This window comes from Primulina tabacum, chromosome 14 (assembly GCF_025594145.1).
Source record: "Primulina tabacum isolate GXHZ01 chromosome 14, ASM2559414v2, whole genome shotgun sequence".
NCBI lineage: Eukaryota > Viridiplantae > Streptophyta > Magnoliopsida > Lamiales > Gesneriaceae > Primulina > Primulina tabacum.
This window is the reverse complement of record NC_134563.1, coordinates 37,802,877-37,822,710: the sequence shown is the minus strand read 5'-3', so window position 1 is coordinate 37,822,710 and position 19,834 is coordinate 37,802,877. Positions and strand designations below refer to the sequence as shown.

Sequence of the window (19,834 nt, the reverse complement as noted above, 5' to 3'; positions counted from 1 at the left end):
CAAAGCCTTTAATCCACAAGGCTTCTTTTACAGCTTCCGTAAGAGAGATATATTCCGCTTCGGTTGTTGACAAGGCTATTGCATGCTGTAAACTTGATTTCCAGCTTACAACATTTCCTCCAACTGTAAAAACATACCCGGACAGGGACCTTCTTTTATCAAGATCAGCAGCATAATCAGAGTCACAATATCCTATGACTTCACAAGTTGATTGTTGAGATCTAGAGTAAACCAATTTCAACTTCTTGGTCTCCTTTAAATATCTTAGCAACCACTTCACTGCTTGTCAATGTTCCCTACTTGGCTTGCTCATAAACCTGCTAATCAAACCCAATCCATATGCGATATCTGGTCTGGTTGATACCATAGAGAACATAATACTTCCTACAGCATTTGAGTATGGTACATCCTTCATGTGAGCATGTTCAGATTCAGTGTCTTCCTCCTTGACAGCCTTTAGCTTGAAGTGTGCACCAATAGGAGTGCTAACACTCTTAGCATCTTTCATTCCGAAGATATTCAATAACTTGCTGATATATCCTTCTTGTGATAGGCACAGGATTCTTAAAGGTCTGTACCTGATAATATCCATACCTAAAATGCGCTTGGCTGGCCCAAGATCCTTCATCTCGAATTCAGAATTGAGTAAGTCCTTTAACCTCTGTATTTGCTTCGAGTCCTTACATGCAATAAGCATGTCATCTACATAGATTAGTAGATATATGTATGACTTATTCTGAAATCTGGAGTAGTAAACACAGCTGTCATATTTTGATCTCTTGAAACCTTGGTTCTGTATAAAATCATCGAACCGCCTATACCATTGCCGCGGAGATTGCTTGAGTCCATAAAGTGGTTTCTGTAATAAGCAGACTTTTCCAGCCTCAGCTTGTTGTACAAAGCCTTCTTGTTGTGTCATTAGGATCTCCTCTTCTAATTTGCCATGCAAGAAGGCGGTTTTGACATCCAATTGTTCTAATTCCAAATCAAACGTATCAGTGATTGACAGTAGGATTCTGATTGAGATATGTTTCACTATAGGGGAGAACACTTCGTGATAGTCCACGCCTTCGACTTGGGAGAATCCTTTCGCCACTAATCTGGCCTTAAATCTAGCTGCTTCTACCCCTGGAATCCCTGGTTTTCTTTTGAATACCCATTTAGAACCAATGACCCTCTTTCCTATTGGTCTATCAACAAGGGTCCAGGTGCGATTTTTATCCAGTGAATCGATCTCCTCATTCATGGCTTTCTTCCACTTTGGCCAGTCCTTACTTATTCTTGCTTCGTTATAACTGGTTGGTTCCTCAAGCTCAAGTAAATCAGCCACATTCAAGGCAAATGCAATGAAATCTGCATTTGCAAACCTTGGTGGCACTCTTATCTGTCTTCTAATTCGGTCTCTTGACAGAACATAGCCATCTAGTCCTTGAGTATTATCACTATCACACTGAGGTTCCTCATCACCCTGAGCTTCTTGATTATTGATGTGAGGATCTGGTTGTAGTTGACTCTGACATATGTCATGGATGGTTTCATGCCTAGAATCAATACATCCACCAGAATCTTGGCTGCCAGCAAGTTCTGCTTGAGATTTTCCATTCAAGTTTTGAGAGTTCACCTGGTTTTGAAAGTCTTGCTCAGCTTGTTTAGAGCTGGCATTTTTTGGAATACTCATGTTAGTTTTAAAAAACTCATTTTCATTAAAAATTACATCTCTGCTAATCACACATTTATGTTCATCCAATAGCCATACTTTGTAACATTTAACTCCACTAGGATATCCTAAGGAAAATTCCCTTTTTTGCTCTTGGATTTAGTTTACCTTGGTTAACATGAACATATACTACGCAGCCAAAGGTTCTAATGTGTTCATACTCAGGTTTTACAGTAGACCAGTTTCATCTCGGGAACAAGGAACTCTATGGCAGAAGATGGAGACCTATTTATTAGGTAGCAAGCTATTGATGCAGCTTCGGCCCAAAACCTGTTTCGTAAACCACTCTCATTTAACATGCATCTTACTTTGTCCATGATGGTTCTATTCATGCGTCTGTCACACCATTTTGTTGTGGCGTGTATGTGCATGTTTGATGTCTAACAATTCCAGACTTTGCACACAAATTATCAAATTGTTGATTACAAAATTCTAGCCCATTATCAGTTCTTAATCTCTTTATTTTATTCCATGTTTGATTTTCAATCAAGGTTTTTAATTCAAAAAATTTATTAAATGCTTCAGCCTTTGTTCTCAGAAAATAAATCCACACTTTTCTAGAGTAATCATCAATTAGAGAAATAAAATACTGAGATTCAGAGAGTGAGGGTGGTACCTTAGATGAGCCCCATAGATCAGAGTGGATCTAGTCAAGGGTTGATTTCGTATTGTGAGTTGCTGTGTTAAACTTTAGCCTATGAGCTTTTCCTAACACACAGCTCTCACAGAATTCCAAATTGCTGATCTGTCTTGGATTCAGCAAACCTTGCTTGCTTAGTTCATGAAGTCCTTTTAGACTCATATGCCTGAGTCTCTTGTGCCACAGGGCTGTTAAATCCTTGGCAGGTACTATAACATTTGTTTCTGAAGTGATGGTATTGCCTTGCAAAACATACAGTCCTTGTTTCAGGATTCCTTTCATGATTACCAGGGATCCTTTTGCAACTGTCAGTGCACCATCTTGAGCCTTGTAGCTAAGGCCCTTTTGATCCAGTGTTCCTAAAGAGATTAGGTTCCTCTTTAGATCAGGAATGAATCGAACTACAGTGATTACTTTCACTGATCCATCCCACATTTTAAGCTTTACTGAGCCAACACCATGAACTTTGCATGATTGATTGTTTCCCATTAGCACTTGTCCAGAATCTAGTTCCTTGAAGTTAAAGAACCAATCTCTTCTAGGAGACATGTGATAGGTGCACCCTGAATCCATGATCCATTGTTCTTTTGGGTCATCAGTCGATATGGTTAGAACCTCAGCATCTTGATATCCTTGGAGTACATTTACTTCTTTGGTTCCTGGACTTAGATCAGTCCTTTGATTGGCCTTTCTTTGAGGGCAATTTCTCCTGAAATGACCTTTTTTCTTACAGGTCCAGCAGGTCCTCTTCGTTCTTGATCTCGATTTGGTTTGAGGTCTTTGTTTGTTCCCATAGTTTCTTCTTTCAACTAATCTGCCTCTTACATTTAGGCCTTCACCAGGTGATTTGTATTGTTTTCCTGCAGCCCTGAGATCCAACTCCTTCGAGTAGGCAGCACCTGTGACTTCTTCAAGAGTGAGAGTATCTCTCCCATACTTCAAAGTATCTCTCAATTGATCGTACTGCTTTGGCAAGGAGTTTAACAAGAAAATGGCCTGATCTTCTTCATCAATCGTTACTTCTATGTTTTCAAGATCAGAGAGTAACTTAGTGAATTCATCGATGTTTTCATCTATGGACTTGTTTTCTTCCATCTTGAATCCATAGAATCGTTGTTTCAGATAGATTCTGTTGGGAAGTGCTTTTGTCATATATAGTTGCTCCAGTTTTGTCCACATCTCACAAGCAGACTTTTCTTTCACCACTTTTCTGAGGATTTGATCGCTTAGACTCAGAACAATTGTGTTTCTTTCTTTCTTGAGGATCTCGTCTTTGTTTTGTATTGTGTCGGGCATTTTTGATTCACCATTTAGGGCCTCATCCAGCCCTAAGTTTCCCAGGTGTGCAATCATCTTCTCCCTCCACAAGTTAAAGTTGTTCCTACCATCGAATTTCTCCACCTCGAATCTTGATGTTGACATATTGAAGATTTGCCCCTGGCCAGTGGACTATCCACGAGAAATCAACACAAAGGTTCGATCGAGCAGTCAATTCAGCAGCTTCCTCTTTCATACCCGATCCAAGAGTAGGGCAAGGAACCTAGCTCTGATACCAGTTTGTTGAGATCAAATGAAACACTCACGCAAGATCAGGGAAAGAGAGTAGAGTAAAAATAAGTGACACGCATTTACTTGGTTCGGATTGAGATCAATCCTACATCCAAGGTTCTGGGAACACCCCAAAGAAATCCACTAAAATAAGAACAAGATACAAGCGAATACAATTCTCACATAATCACACCACCACCGAGTTCTCACAACACAAATCTATATGTTTGTTTCAGACTTGTATATCATGATCGGCTTTCCCTTCTATTGAGCAATTCTAGACACAAGAATTATATAAAAGAAGAATGGATGTCAGCGTGTGCTGTATTCAGAGAATTTTCACTTGAAGCATCGGAGGGAAGAAGAAGCCTTAAGCTCTTATATCAGTTAACAGCCCTCTAACCAACTCATATCCAATTTAATCCGTTGACCTCAAGATCATCAAGTCACAGCCGTTGGATGCACATCACTTAGCCATAAGAAATTTCAGCCATCTGATTAATATAATGAGTCAAATAAAACTTCACATGTATAAATAGAAACATGCCTGCACTGATTCCGTCTTAAAACATCTTCACGCTCGCTGCATTATTTCTATACATTTTTATCGCGGAAGGAAAAATGTGTAGGGATGAATTAGTGAAGCATCTAAACATTTTTTTTTAACAAACTACGATATCGATACTTTATGTTTCAACTTCTCCTTCTCCCTCAACCTTTTCTTTTACCCTCTTTCTTGACTGTAGATCCAACCAATTCACCAGCCCGAGTTTCTTCTAGCATTTGAACCACGCTTCTCATTGTAGGCCTCATTCCTGGAACCCTTGCTGTGCAGAGAATAGCAACTTTTAAAACTTTTAAAGCTTCTTCTTTATAATTTTCTGGAATTGTTGAATCCACAATACTTAAAACACTCTCATTAGTCTTCAATTTGCTTGACACCCATTCAACTATGTCTTTGGCCTTCCCAAACTCCGGCTCGATTGGCTTCTTACCCGTTACAAGCTCCATTAGTACTACTCCGAAGCTATACAGATCACTCTTCTCGTTAACTTTGTTTGTATATCCATATTCTGCAGGCATGCATGACAATATAATTAAGATGTCTTGTAACAATATCTGTTACAATTTAAACTCTTAGATAAAACGGCTGACTTGTGACATGACCTGGTTACCTGGAGCTATATAACCATGCGTCCCCGCAAAGGTTTGAGTAGATTCATGGGTTGAACTTGCCAGAACAATCTTTGCGAGTCCAAAATCAGCAATCCGGGGCTTCAATAATTCATCCAAAAGGATGTTGCTCGACTTGACATCACGATGGATTATCGGCCTGTCACAACCGTGATGCAAATACTCTAACCCTTTTGCAGCACCAAGTGCAATTTCGAACCTTGTGTCCCAATCAAGGGATAACTTTTTACTAGTATGCAATCTATCCCAAAGACTTCCATTAGGCATATACTCGTAGACCAACAAGCTTGAGTCCTCACTAGTTATGCTGCAATACAACTTCACAACATTAATGTGCCTAACAGAACTTAATGTTTCAACCTCGGATTCAAATTCCCGAGACCTGGTGCCTCGCCTTTCTAACATCGGCGTCGAATTACCTATCTTTTTCAGGGCATTGTGAGGAAGATCGGTGTGTAAAATGTGTTTCACTGCAAATTCTTTTTCATCTCTAACAAGAACTTTATACACATTGCCTGAACCACCTCGGCCTATTAAATTTTCGGGCTTGATAGAATCAAGAATATCATCCTCTGTGAATGTTAAAATATGAAAAGACTGTAGGTCCCACGAGTCATCCTTCAAAGATCGTCCCCCTTCATGTCCACTATTCCTTTTTAATAAACAGAATGCTAGCATCGAAACAAGCCAGGCAATGGAAGCAATCAGGAGGCATAACAAGACTGTTCCAAGGAACCTGGACGTGCTGGATTCTGGAGAACATCTCCGGAATCCCCTGATTTTATCAGTGCAGAGACCACCATTGCCTGAAAAGCTGCCATTATTGGCTTCAATCAAAAGGGATTCGGGTATAGGACCCGTTAACCTGTTATAGGAAAGATCCAGAAGATTTAGCATCAGAGAAGATAGTGTCCCTGGGATTGGACCGGAGAGTTGATTTCTTGACAAGTTCAAGAAATTAAGAGTGGACAAGTTGCCAAGAGAGGCTGGAATTTGGCCACTTAGTGAATTAGAAGCCATGTTAATGTCATTGATTGAAAGAGAGTTGTGTAATGAATCTGGTATTGAACCAGAAAACTTGTTTTCCTGAAACTGAATAGTGGTGAGCTGCTTCAACTCTCCCAGGGAGACTGGTATTTCGCCTGAAAACTGATTGCAACTCAAGTCGATAGATACCAAAGATGAAGCAAATGAGATCTCAGAAGGCAGTTCTCCAGAAAGCCTATTGTTGGCAAGAAAAAGTTGCGCCAAGGTTCTGGCTTTTCCTATGTCAGAAGTAATAGGCCCTTCGAGTTTATTTTCCGCTAAATCAATAATTTCTGCCTTAGGCAGCCCCCATATCCCAGCAGGGACATGGCCCGATAGCTGATTATTGCTGACACGAAAACGAATCAGCGTCGTGCAATTCACATACGTTTCAGGGATTTGCCCCGTTAAGTTGTTCTGCAGCAGCAAAAGTTTCTTCGTCGTGCCCATTTTGCACATGTTCGGTGGGATCGAGCCCGAGAAAAAATTCTCAGACACATCGATGAAGAATATTTCGGCCGACGAGCCCAGGTTTTGAGGAATTTCCCCCGAAAGGTTGTTCCTGTAAAGCGACAAGTTCACAAGATTCTTGAAATCCCCGATTTCAGCAGGAATTTCACCAGATAACTGATTTCGGTAGAGGTGTAGGCTTCTCAGCTTATGCATGAATTTGATTTCGGAAAGATTTCCGGAGAGATTATTGGCAGAAGCATCAAAATTCTCAAGATTCGTGAGATTTCCCATTCCTGTAGGAAATTCCCCGGTCATTTCGTTCAGATAAAGCTCAAGCTGCCACAGCTTATTAAGTTTGGTGATCCCGTCGGGGATCTTTCCAGCAATGCTATTCTGTGCTAATTCCAGATTAATAAGCTGAACAAGGTTCCCAATGTCTTCTGGGATTTGGCCTTCAAGGCTGCAGTTTGACAAGTAAAGCCAATTGAGCTTCGTGCGATTCAGAATCACTTGAGGGAATGGATGTAGATCAAAGGGATTGTCGCCGAGACTCAACGCAACAAGATTTGACATATTTTGAAGAGAATTCCACGGGAAGATTCCTGAAAACCCATTGTTGTTAGCATAAAAATAAACCATCCCAGTGAGGGATGAGATATCTGGAAATGATCCAGAGAAGAAGTTGTTTCCCAAGTCCAAGTACTTGAGAGAAGAGCAGTTACTCAAATCCTGGGTCACGGGGCCGTAGATACTGTTGAAGCCGAGGGAAAGTTTCTCCAGCGACGTCAAACTGCAGATGGGATTCAGAGGGGTCGACCCAATCAAATTCTGGTTCGAAAGATCAATTTCTTTGACAAAACCATGGGAGTCACAGGTGATTCTTGAAAAGTTGCAAACTGGGGTATGGAGATTCCAGGAATCGAATATTTTGGTGGGGGAATCATGGAAAGCAGATTTAATAGATAAAAGGTTTTGCAGTTCATCCGAGAGGACCGAGGATAGGAGGCAGAGGAAGTGAAAATAGACGAACACGGTAGCCGCCGCCATGCAGCACTGTGGGAAGAATGCCGTTTGAACCTGGGTGAATCGCCACTTATATTTCTTTAAAAGTTTGTCGAAATTGGAAGCAACTGCTCAAATTTCATTTGTAATGTTGTCATTGGAAAAAGAGGTGGCGGTGGAACAAAAGTCGCCGCCTACTTTGACTTCCATGCTTCCAATCATCCATTCTTTTGATCACATGAAATATCTATCATTAAAATACAGCCACAAATTGAAAAAACTATATTTAATCGGATCAGCTTAGGTCCATTTAATAGATTTGGTGACTCTGATTTCTCATTAATGGAATTGAATGGAATGAATTCAAAATTATATCATTGCAAAAATACAAATACATTGGACGAAAACGATATCTACCCTGAGATTCGTGGTTCTTTTTCCATATTTCTCTTTCATGGTCATGGCATCAATTTTTTTAATGATTGCATAACATTTCACCAAATTTTTAATCTATCTGGGCTTTCATCAAAGATTCGTGAGACCGTCTCACAATAAACTTACTCAAAACTAGTCAAAAACTTGTGTGAGAGGATCTCACGGGTCGTATTTTGTGAAACAAATCTCTTATTTGGGTCATGCATGAAAAAATATTACTTTTTATGCTTAAAATATTATTTTTTATTGTGAATATCGATAGAGTTGACCCATCTCACATATAAATATTCGTGAGACAAGAGACCTACTCTGAAAACTATGGGCAGCTCTCAATAATTGTTTTGAAACTACATTTTAAAAAATATGAACTACTAATAAATTGTGGAGTGTTAGAATAAAAAAAATGATTTAGACCGATATATATAATTGAGGGTAATGGAGGATGAATGTTATGATTGCCTGAGCCAAAAGAGAGAAAATGTATCCACGATAACTTTGGTCCATCAATTATTGATATTATTTTACAATGAACAGGATTTTGATTGGGATGTATTTATTATATTTTATTTCAAGTTTATATTTTTATCATCGGCCATAAGTGGTTAAAAAAAATGAAATGAAGAAGACATAGGATATACTTTTTTAAAATTATTATTTCACATTTGAGTTATTGATGATAAATAAATCCAAGTAGTTTCACATCACTTCTAACCTACAAAACCACGTTATATCTTGGAACTTGTCGATTTTTTCTGTTTTTAAATAAATAAATAAATAATCAATGCAAGATATATCCCAACCCCTTTCAATTAATTTATGTATAATTGAAATTAGTTACGTTCATATGTTGTCCAATCGCCAGTTCTATCAATTATTATTTTATCTAGTGGTGAGGCTGTGGTGGTGATATTAAATTTAAAGAAAAAAATAGTGGAGGGCTTGAGTGCGTTGACTGCCTCTTTATTTTTTCTACATAAAAGTATGGACATTTTTGGGCCGCCCTTTTAGGCCCATAAGTGAAGATAGCCCAATCCATTTGGAGTTCAGTTCACTACTTGTTTCAAAAATTGTAACTAATATGGGTTTTACTGATTTTATTTGGCTCTTCAGAAAACCGATGATCGAAACTATGTATATACATATGTATATATCTGTGTGTATGGAACAAGTTGACAAGAAGAATAAGAAGCAATCTTCAAGAATACATGTTGATTATATGGCTGTTTCTATCACATAACACGATGTAGAATGGGAGGGCGAGATCATGAGATTCTAACATTAAGATAAGCTGCAACTTAAGGGGATTTATTCCTGTCATCTATTTAGGAACGTTGATGCCCATGACTGATTATTTGTTCTTTGGAATCTCATGCAATTTGTGGAGCGAGAGAGGTGGTGAATATTGCATTAGATGAAACCTTGTCTATTTATTTGTCTCGAGAAAGCATTTCTAGATTTTTATGTAATACCACTTTATCAACATTCTCTTTTCTTTTATTTGCATCTCAGCTTTGGAATAGATTCTTATGTTTTGCATTATCACAACTCGTACCAAAACTATCAGAGAAAAGTTATGTTGACAGATTCTTATTGTGATTAATATTGTTTTTCGCATGCTGAAAGCATATATATAATTAATATCAAATTCTCACAATACATAATCCATGTTGCCTTTGCGAAAGAAAGATGTTACTGAAACATTGCATATTGTGGTTCTGCTAAGAAAATCAGTGCGATGATATAAATTTTAGGTGGATTGGACAAACTCTCTCGATAGAATTTTGTCATTTTTTTTACACCAGAATCAGAGGATAACTTATTTACTAATGAATAGATGCATAGGAATTAATTTTGTGTGACTTTGGGAAACCAAATGGGGCAACGTATCGAGCTGGAAACATGTGTTGTTCTGACAGCTAGCGGCCAGTTTTCAAAATAATAGTCACCATTATTAGAATTACAAGGCAGGCAAAACCTGTTGCTTGGGTAAAATATAAACAGAACGGTGTTTGTTTATTGTGATTGTAAAAAGGAGTTGTGTACTGTACCATCGGTGTGTTGCATCAATTTTACAGGTACAGAGACAGAGACAGAGAGTGGGGAGGAAAAGGAAAAAAGCATGCAGTCTCATCCATCTGTTGCTATAAGAAAGGGATGCAAATTAAATGGTTGTAGTTATAGCACGTAGCTAGTTGAGTTACAGGGTGTTTCCTTTCTTCCATCTGCCGGCTCTTCATGCACCCATTCACTCCACCATTAATCACAGTGGTCCATATGCATTTGTTATTGTATATCGCACCCAACGAAAATACATCTATCTCCTCTGGCTAATTATTTCATTTAGTTTTTGCTCAATGAACATCAAAACTTTTGGGGGTACATTGAAACCCCACTTGTTTGTTTGGTTCATCAGTTGTGGATTACTTGAATAGTGAAAGAGAGGGATATATACATATATATAGGATGTTGTCTTGGTGCACATGTTCTGATATACAGATATAACTTTTGGTTGTGAATGTCATTTTCATTTCCATCGAACTGGATGCGAAACATCAATATTACAACTTGATGCATTGATTAAAGCGTGTACGACGATTATTTGTGATTAATTGATCAAAAGTAAAATGACTTCTGATTTTCCATGCACGCATGATTGGTTGATGGGTTCTTGATTTAAAAGTGCTAATATAAATCTTTGATGGGGGGATTAAAAACCTTTTTTTTATTTTTTCCACATATCCCTCAAGACATCAGATCCCGGACCACAATTCTTTTGTCACAATAATGATGACCAACAAAATGTTTTGATTTCCACTTCTTTCAAGAAAATAGAAGCTCGGACCACTTTGAATAAGATAAATTTATAATACAGAGCCAAAAAATGGGTCCTCTGAGTGATTTCAGAATGAACTTGTGCCTCACATATTGGGAAACTAGTGCAGCAATGTTTGGCTGTGTTGCTTGCTTCATCACATGCCATGGCCACACTAATTGGCTTCGTCCATATATCTATGCCGCATGCAAGAATTAAACGAAAAGTTAATTAATTTCTTGATCATAACAACATTCAACCTCCTCATGTACAGTGTTTTCTGTACACATACAATAATAGTACGCATCATGCCATGTCGATTCAATTGAATTTAGATGGCAAGCTAGCTAGCTTGTCAAACCACACTAATTCCTTCCACTTAGCATTAAAGATATTCTTTTTTTGGGCGAGTCGAAGCCTGAAGAAGTCGGTGAAAATAAGATTATTTTTGTAAATTAAAATGGCCAATTATATTTGTAGCAAATCCACTGTCCTATTCATTTTGCCCACCCAAGATACTTGATTCTCACCTAAACCATGTTTCTTGGCCTCAAACTCGCTTCCTGATGGCGGTGAAAAACAATGCAAAAAACCACCAATTATTGATCCACAAAACTTGTAATTTTCCACAAAAATTATATATGTATAGCAATAGCACTACTGTTAGATAAGATTTATATAGCAAGGCTTTATTCACACCCTCCACAGCCGACAAATAAATTAAAGAAAAAATACTGAATGATTTTTTTTTTTTTTTAGCATTATCTATCGTGTTGTATGTCTCTTATTATTATTATTTGAAAGATAAAAGTTACTGGGTAGCTAGAGATGTCAATGGGGCGGGTATGGGGTGGGTATGGCTAAACCCAAGACCCGTCCCATGAAAAAAAAATTTGACCCATTATCCGCCCCACCCCGGTTAAATATTCTTCGGACCCGCCTCACCCTGAATACGAAATAAGGCCGGGTAGACCCGCTAGACCCGTGAAACCCGAATTTTTTTTAAAATGAAAACAATAATCTTTTTATCACATGACTGAATTATGAAACAAACAAGCCTCTAAATTCAACACAATAGAAAACTAATTCATGTCTTCGACCACGCTTAATAATAACAAACAAAGTATTTTCACACATAATGAATTACATAAAAAAAAAAAAAAAAAAGTTACTAGCTCTTCAAAAAATATCTTGACATCCCCAAAAATAAGTCATAACCGAATTTAAACAGATCAATATAAAATCAACGAGTAAGCAATATTTCAGACACATTCTTTAGGATCATCTTGATCTTCATCAAGAATGATGGACACAAGTTGATAAATTACTTGAAGAAATGAAAGTGAGAGTTTGTGGGAGAATCAGAGATGTCTATAGTTGAGCTTTTCAGGTGGACTGCTAAAAAAATGAAAATTAATAAAACTAAAATTCTAAAGTATTTATATTCACGTATATGGGACGGGTATTATAATATCCATGACCCACCCCATATCCAGACGGGTCTGAAAAATTGGACCCGAGACCCGTCTCATGACCAATTTAGTATGCCCAAACCCACCCCAAACAGAACGGGTCTATTGCGGGTCTGGGTAAAACCCGGACCCATTGACGTCCCTATGGGCAGCCGCTTTTGTTCCTTTTCCAAAATCTGCATTCTCGACACGTGGAGGAGCTTAGGTGGGGTCCTATTCTTCCGTGTACACATATATATAGACACTCAACTTAAATGTTATACTCCCATCAAGCCGGAAAACAAATCACCACACCGCCCCAGCATATTAAGGATTTTTCCTTTCTTCTTATTATTATTAACAATTTGTCTGAATTGTGCACAAGAAGAAAGCATTCATGTGCAACTCAAAGCCCTCTTCCCCTTTCTCCATATCCACTACAAATGTAACCCATTTCTTAAACCCTAACAAAGAAATGGATCTTCCCACAGATGATCGACAACAACTTCAAAGATGGCCAACATCTTCTGAGGTAACCCACACAAAGCCACCAACACTATCACAATCTGTACTTAACTAAATTCCAACGCCACTTCTATCATTTATCTACTTCAACATATATAAATGCTTTGTTTCTATATTTTCGTCAGGCCCTTGAAGAAATGAAAGCAATAGGAAAAATATCAGCGCCAACAGCTATCACAGGACTGATATTATATTCAAGAGCCATGATTTCAATGCTTTTTCTTGGATATATAGGGGAGCTAGAACTTGCAGGGGGATCTCTTTCCATTGGTGTTGCAAATATAACTGGTTACTCTGTTATTTCTGGATTGGCGATGGGGATGGAGCCCATCTGTGGCCAAGCCTATGGAGCCAAACGAATGAAACTTCTTGGCTTGACTATGCAAAGGACTATCTTGCTTCTACTCTCCACTTGCATTCCCATCTCCTTCATGTGGTTGAACATGAAAAATATACTCCTATGGTGTAATCAAGATGAAGAAGTTTCATCTGTGGCTCAAACTTTTATAATTTTCGCGATACCTGATCTCTTCTTCCTCTCATTTCTTCATCCTTTGAGAATCTATTTAAGGACTCAAAGCATCACATTGCCATTAACTTACTGCTCATCTCTATCGGTGTTGCTACATGTGCCGTTGAATTTTCTGCTGGTGAAGTATTTCAATATGGGTGTTTCAGGAGTTGCCTTAGCCATGTCTTTGACGAATCTTAATCTTGTTATAATGCTCTGCTTGTTTATATATTTTTCTGGCATGTACAAAGACACGTGGGTGGCGCCAAGCATGGATTGCCTCCGGGGCTGGTCGAAATTGCTGGCTCTAGCGGTGCCAACTTGCGTCTCCGTTTGCCTAGAATGGTGGTGGTATGAGCTAATGATAATGCTTTGTGGGCTGCTACAGAACCCCAAAGTCACAATTGCTTCGATGGGAATTCTCATCCAAACAACCTCGTTAGTCTATGTGTTCCCCTCAGCCCTAAGCCTCGGTGTCTCTACTCGAGTAGGCAATGAACTGGGTGCAAGACAGCCCGCGAAGGCTAGAATATCGATGATTGTTTCTCTGTTTATCGCCGTGGTGTTAGGCATAGCAGCCATGGTTTTCACCACAATGATTAGGCACAGGTGGGGTAAACTTTTCACAAGGGATAAAGAAATATTGGAGCTGACAGCCATGGCGTTGCCGCTGGCGGGGTTGTGCGAGGTTGGGAATTGCCCACAAACCACCGGCTGTGGTGTGTTGCGAGGAAGTGCGAGACCTAGTATCGGGGCAAATATAAATTTAGGGTCATTTTACATGATAGGAATGCCGGTGGCTTTCTTGATGGGATTTGTGATGAAACTGGGGTTTCCAGGGTTATGGATTGGACTTCTTGCGGCACAGGCATCTTGCGCGGTGTTGATGATGTTAGTTTTGTGTAGAACAGATTGGATTCTTCAAGTTGAAAGAGCTAAAGAACTCACAGAGATTCATCAGTCTTCTTCTTCTTCATCGAATCATTCTTTATTACCTGTTTCTGCAGACTCCGTCAACACTAACAAGAAAAACGCTAATGAAGAGCTGTTGAAGTCAGTCTCAGTCGAAACAGATCCTTTGCTAGCAGTAGCACTTGGGTAAGTATGTAATTCATATGTATATTGATGTGAGAATTCTTGAGTTTCATTTAACTACATCGATCCATTGTTGTACTCTCTTAATTCGATTGTTCTCACTTTTGTATCTTCATATTGTTGTAGAGGAATTAAAGTTTTGATTTATATGTATATTGTGATTTAATTTTGTGCAGTTGGTTATTTGTTCTAACTTAATTAATGGACTGTTGGAACAATACCATACAACAATATTAGTGAAATTTTGTTTAGCATATAATTTTAGGCATTATCATGTCTTTACACACACATGCTGGAATATAATATTAGTAGTTTCTGAAACTTTATAAGTGGGAAGAGATTAGATATTATATAGAAAGGTTAAGGTGTCGGATTCTCCTTCTTTTTATATGTTCTTTAATGGGAACAATTTCACGTCAAAATATTAACTGCCAAAAATGGAAATTTTGGTTGTCCAATTTATTACTGATCAGTTTGTCTATCATATTATAAATTAAGAGAAACATGTTTGGTCACCTACATTTAACTTCTTGTGATTTTGATTATTTTTTCCGTCAAATTTAAATACTAATTAGTCATGTATCTTTCGACTTTTCGACAATTTTAGTTTTTTTTTTTTTTATTGTATAATCCAACTATTCTCAGTTGTTTGAATCATATTAAATATGATATCTCTATAGATCTTCTTAATTCTCTTCAGAAAGATATTTATTAAGGGAAAAGATGATTGATGGAATCGTTGAAAGTTGATGGCAAATATAAAATGACATTTGTTACTAAAATGTATCAACTGGCTAGCTTTATTAAGTGTCGAATTCCTTTCTGAAGTTTAATACGAATGATTTTTCAATTTATGTACGTAAAAATATTTTAATTCTAGTAAATAATTAATATCATCGTGAGGTGAGCTTTAAATTTTTATTTATATAATAATGAAATATATGATTTAAAAAAAAAAGAAAAAATTTCGCTGTATATTACATCAAATGAAACATTGATTTTTGGAGAGTTAAGAATACATGACCAAATACTTGTTTCTTTTTTCTTTAAAAAAAATAAATAAATAATCAAGCAGCCAAAAGGTAAAGTTAGGTCATGTAAGTTTAAACTTTGAAATTAAGAGCTTTGGCCAGTTAGCTAACGTTGGTACCAAAGTAGAGAAAAAATTGAAATGGAAAATAATTATTTAATTTTGTAATAATTCAATGAGCCATATTCCCCTCAAGAGCTGCTAACAAGCAGGGATTTCACCTGCTTTCCAGCGCAAGCTGACTTCAAAAGATATATATGTGGCCACTTCATTAACACACTTTTACTTTCATCTTTTTCTTAACTAAAAAAATATGAAAAATAGAAAGGTCTGTTCAATCATCTTTTAGACAAATTCATGCACTTTCTTCATCGTGCCCATATGTATTTCTCATTCAGAACATTTTACAGATAACTCTGAGCATAAAAAAAATTTATGAAATTTTAATTCAATATTGCAACTTGAAAAACCAAAATGTGATATTATAAAGTTGATGTAAATATGTTCAAAATTTGGTAAAACTTTAAACACTATTTAAATAAAATGTATCGTGTTCATTTGCTAACTTTTCGTGTCATAATATAATATATATATATATATATATATATATATATATATATATCGTGTAGGAAGACGTCCAAATGAAATGATGGAGGTGGGGTGGGGGCCTGGTTGAAATTTATGAAACAAAATTCAGCTATCATTTGCTCTATCCGCTTAACATGACAAAGATTGCTGTTGGAGCAGAAACGTACTGATTCATCTTCACTTCACCTCAAAAGAGTTATTTACATGTATGACCCATGCCGAGTACCTTAATCTGTATTCTATTTTAGGCCAAACATTCATTGAGAAAATAAGTATTCATAATATCTGATCATTAATTAGACATGCATGTATATAAAGTTTTGAATTTTTGATGACTCGTTCGCGTTGCATGTGCTCGTATTTTAATTTCCATTTTAAGTTTAAGATTGAGCTCCTGAAAAATAAAATTTATGTTTAAGATTTTTTTTTAGAGATAATTGCATTTTTTGTCCTTTTGAGATTATATACTATCAAATTTCAGTTTTTGTCTATCTATACTTTTTTGTAATTTTAGTTTCTTTTACAATATGACGAGGCGCTTATGTGATACCGATGATGTTAATCATGTACATCAGTCCTCCATAGAAAAAAATTATTAAAATTGCTTGAAAGGAATATTTGATTCCTAATTTGATTAAGATTGAGCTTTTGATTTTTCATTTCTAGACTTAATTTGATAGATATGTTTTCCTTGATATAGTGAATCTTATTATTAGGAATTATCCACTTAAGTTGGAAAATTATCTATAAGATAAGGTATTTGCTTTAAAATAGAGTTTGATACCTATTAAACTCTAGTTACCTTATTTACAGGTGGAAGTATCCTTGGAGATCTAGGTCAAAGAATTACTCTATAAAAAGTGGGACAAAGATTGAATAAAGCGGCGATTAGAAGTGAAACTTAAGCGACGGCCTCTAAAGCTTCGCTGAAGTCAATTCAGTCGGGGAGAGTTGCACAAGGAGCTGAAGTGACTACATCAAACACGTGACTGTGTTACCAAGTGGTGTTGCCTACATCCAAGAACAACACTGACGCAGAGTGGTTGTTTGAAGGGTGTTTGTTTTTCGTTTTGTGTCTGAACCATACGTTGCTTGCATCTGATGCTTATTTTGAATTGGTGATGCAATTTAATTCCTTGGATTGTCAGGGAATTTAGTTTTGTTAAGTTTCACTAGTATTGATTTTTGGTGTAAACGATTTACAGATTTTCTAGTGAATTTATTGTCATGAGGCATTGCACAAGTATTAGTACTTGTGCACAATTTTACCGAAGTGTTCATTTATTTTATGTTCTATAGTTTGCTCTTAATATTTAATTTACGCTGCCGTGTTGTGTGTTGTGTTGACAACACCGTACACAACACTGAATTCTGACAAACTAGTTTTGAACTGTTCAGTTTCTGTACGTTTATGCGAAGTAATCCTTTCAAGTGGTATCAGAGCCAACACTTGATATACTAAGTGACTGATTCTGACATTCTGCTGTTCGTACAGGAACGATACTAATAACCTAATGGATTCACTAGCATCAAGCACCGCGTTCAGACCACCAGTTCTAGATGGGTCAAACTATGCCCTCTGGAAAGTCAAGATGAGGATGTTCATCAAATCTATCGATGAAAGGGCCTGGCAACGTGTCTTAGACGGATGGTCTCCATCGAGGACTGTTGATAATGATGGTGATAGCATAAGTAAACCAGAAAGTACTTGGTCCAACGATGAAGTCCAAATCTCAAACTTAAATTCGAAAGCACTCAATGCTATTTTCACATCTGTGGATATCAATATGTTTAGTCTTATAACCAACTGCATCTCTGCCAAGGAAGCTTGGGACATTCTTCAAAAGCACTGTGAAGGGTCAGAAAGTGTTCGCAGAACCAAACTCAGAATGTTAACCTCAAAATTCGAAAACTTAAGGATGGAAGAAAACGAGACTATTGTGGAATATGATCGAAGATTTCGTGACATTGAAAATGAGGCCTTTAGTCTCGGTGATCCTATGTCAAACGAAAGATTGGTTAGCAAGGTACTGAGATCCCTTCCTGGACGCTTTAATATCAAAATATGTGCTATTGATGAATCCAAGGACACCTCTACACTTAATCTGGAGGACCTGATAAGTTCTCTCAGAACTTTTGAGATGAATCTAGACCTGCAGAAAAGAAATACTGGAATGGCTGTTGCTTTACAATCTACTGATGACTCAGTGACTAGCCTAATTCAAGAGGCAAAGGATTCTGATCTTGGTGAGGAATCAATCTCCTTGATCACAAAGAAGTTTGGTGACTACCTCAAAAGAATGAGAGACAAGAAGAAATCTGGATCAACACCAAGACCACAATCTATACCTTTTGATAGAAATAAAACAACAGCACCAACTCAAGTAAATTCCAGATTCAAAACAAATTCATTGGGTCGCTCAGAAGCAACAAAACTTGATTCAATCCAATGTCGAGAATGTTCTGGATTTGGACATTATGCAAATGAGTGTGCTAAACGCCTCCGCATAAATAAAAATATGGCAGCCTCCTTGAGTGACGATGATACAGATGAAGAATGTAACTTGAAGGAAGGAGATGATTGCACCGCCCTCTCTGCCATGCACAAAGATATCTACAAACTACAGGTCAATCCCTTTAGTGTTGCCACTGGTGTTGAAACACCCGGCCGCAACACTGTGTCAAAGTCACTGTGCCTTAATGCAAAATCACTGAAGAACATTGATGCTGACGAAATCCAAGAATCTAACCAAGAAGAACTCACTATTGACATTGTACAAATGATGTACGAAGAACTATATGATGATTGGTTCAAGAGGAATGAAACAAATTCAATTCTGTCAAAAGAAAACACTGACTTAAAGAGTAGTTTGACTCGTCTTGAAGTCTTGTTGAGTAAGAAGGATTTAGAACTATGTCGAGTCAAAGACGAACTTGATAAGGCATCAAAGACTCTTGCTAAATTCAATTCAAGCTCATCTAAACTTGACACAATGCTAAACAGGGGAAAGGAAGGTAGATTTGATCTTGGATATGTTGAAAGTACATATAAACACGGTGAAACATCCAACACTGATTCAAGGACTAATGTATTTGTGAAGGGTGTAGGAGACTGCACTGTCCCATCAATTTCAAATCCACCTATGAAAACTGTACCAAACTCGAAGCAAATCACTGAACAGAAGCTAAAAACATCAAGCTCAGACTGTTCACACTCAAAAGTTCTCCCCTTGTCAAAGAAGCCTCAAGTCAAGAAGAATGTGCAAACTTCTCAACCCAAGCAGAGAAAGCGCCTCTTCATCTGTCACTACTGTCACAAGGCTGGGCACATCAGACCTTTCTGCTACAAACTTAGAAACGATTACCTGGATTGGCAATCAAAACGTGTGTTGTACAAGGTGTCTTATAACACCAAACACAACACCGCAGTCAAGAATTCTTCCACAAGAAAAATATGGGTACCCAAAACGGTGATTCGATGCAATGTCATTTATAATTCTTTAAAAACTAACATTGCAGGTGCATGGTACTTTGATAGTGGGTGCTCACGTCACATGACTGGATCTAAAGAACACCTCACGGATTACATTGAAGTAAAAAGTGGGCGTGTAACCTATGGTGGTGGTACCAAAGGAAGAATAGTAGGCAAAGGAACTCTGAATGTTGTTGGCCTTCCTGAGCTTCACAATGTCTTGCACGTTGAAGGACTCAATTCAAACCTAATTAGCATAAGCCAACTTTGTGATGATGATCTTTATGTTAAATTCAACACAAATAAGTGTGAAGTTCTAAATGATGCCAATGTTT

The 19,834-nt window shown here is 37.5% G+C and overlaps 2 protein-coding genes across 3 annotated transcripts; one reads left to right on the top strand and one right to left on the bottom strand.

Moving 5' to 3' along the window:
* Positions 1-4,382: 4,382 nt before the first annotated feature.
* On the bottom strand, positions 4,383-7,800 carry LOC142524229 (receptor-like protein kinase 7). Of its 2 annotated transcripts, none has more exons than XM_075628109.1 (2): positions 5,081-7,794; positions 4,383-4,978 (listed from the first exon to the last, which is right to left on the bottom strand). In XM_075628109.1, the coding sequence occupies exons 1-2, from the start codon at positions 7,623-7,625 to the stop codon at positions 4,617-4,619; spliced, it is 2,907 nt and encodes a 968-aa protein (XP_075484224.1). In that variant the 5' UTR covers positions 7,626-7,794; the 3' UTR covers positions 4,383-4,616. The 2 variants fall into 2 exon arrangements, with proteins under 2 accessions (XP_075484224.1, XP_075484226.1); XM_075628111.1 differs by having other exon boundaries at positions 4,686-4,978; positions 5,073-7,800.
* A 4,777-nt stretch (positions 7,801-12,577) lies between these two features.
* LOC142524433 (protein DETOXIFICATION 48) lies at positions 12,578-14,556 on the top strand. The gene is made up of 2 exons (XM_075628435.1): positions 12,578-12,810; positions 12,929-14,556. The coding sequence occupies exons 1-2, from the start codon at positions 12,676-12,678 to the stop codon at positions 14,414-14,416; spliced, it is 1,623 nt and encodes a 540-aa protein (XP_075484550.1). The 5' UTR covers positions 12,578-12,675; the 3' UTR covers positions 14,417-14,556.
* The last annotated feature ends 5,278 nt before the right edge of the window (positions 14,557-19,834 follow it).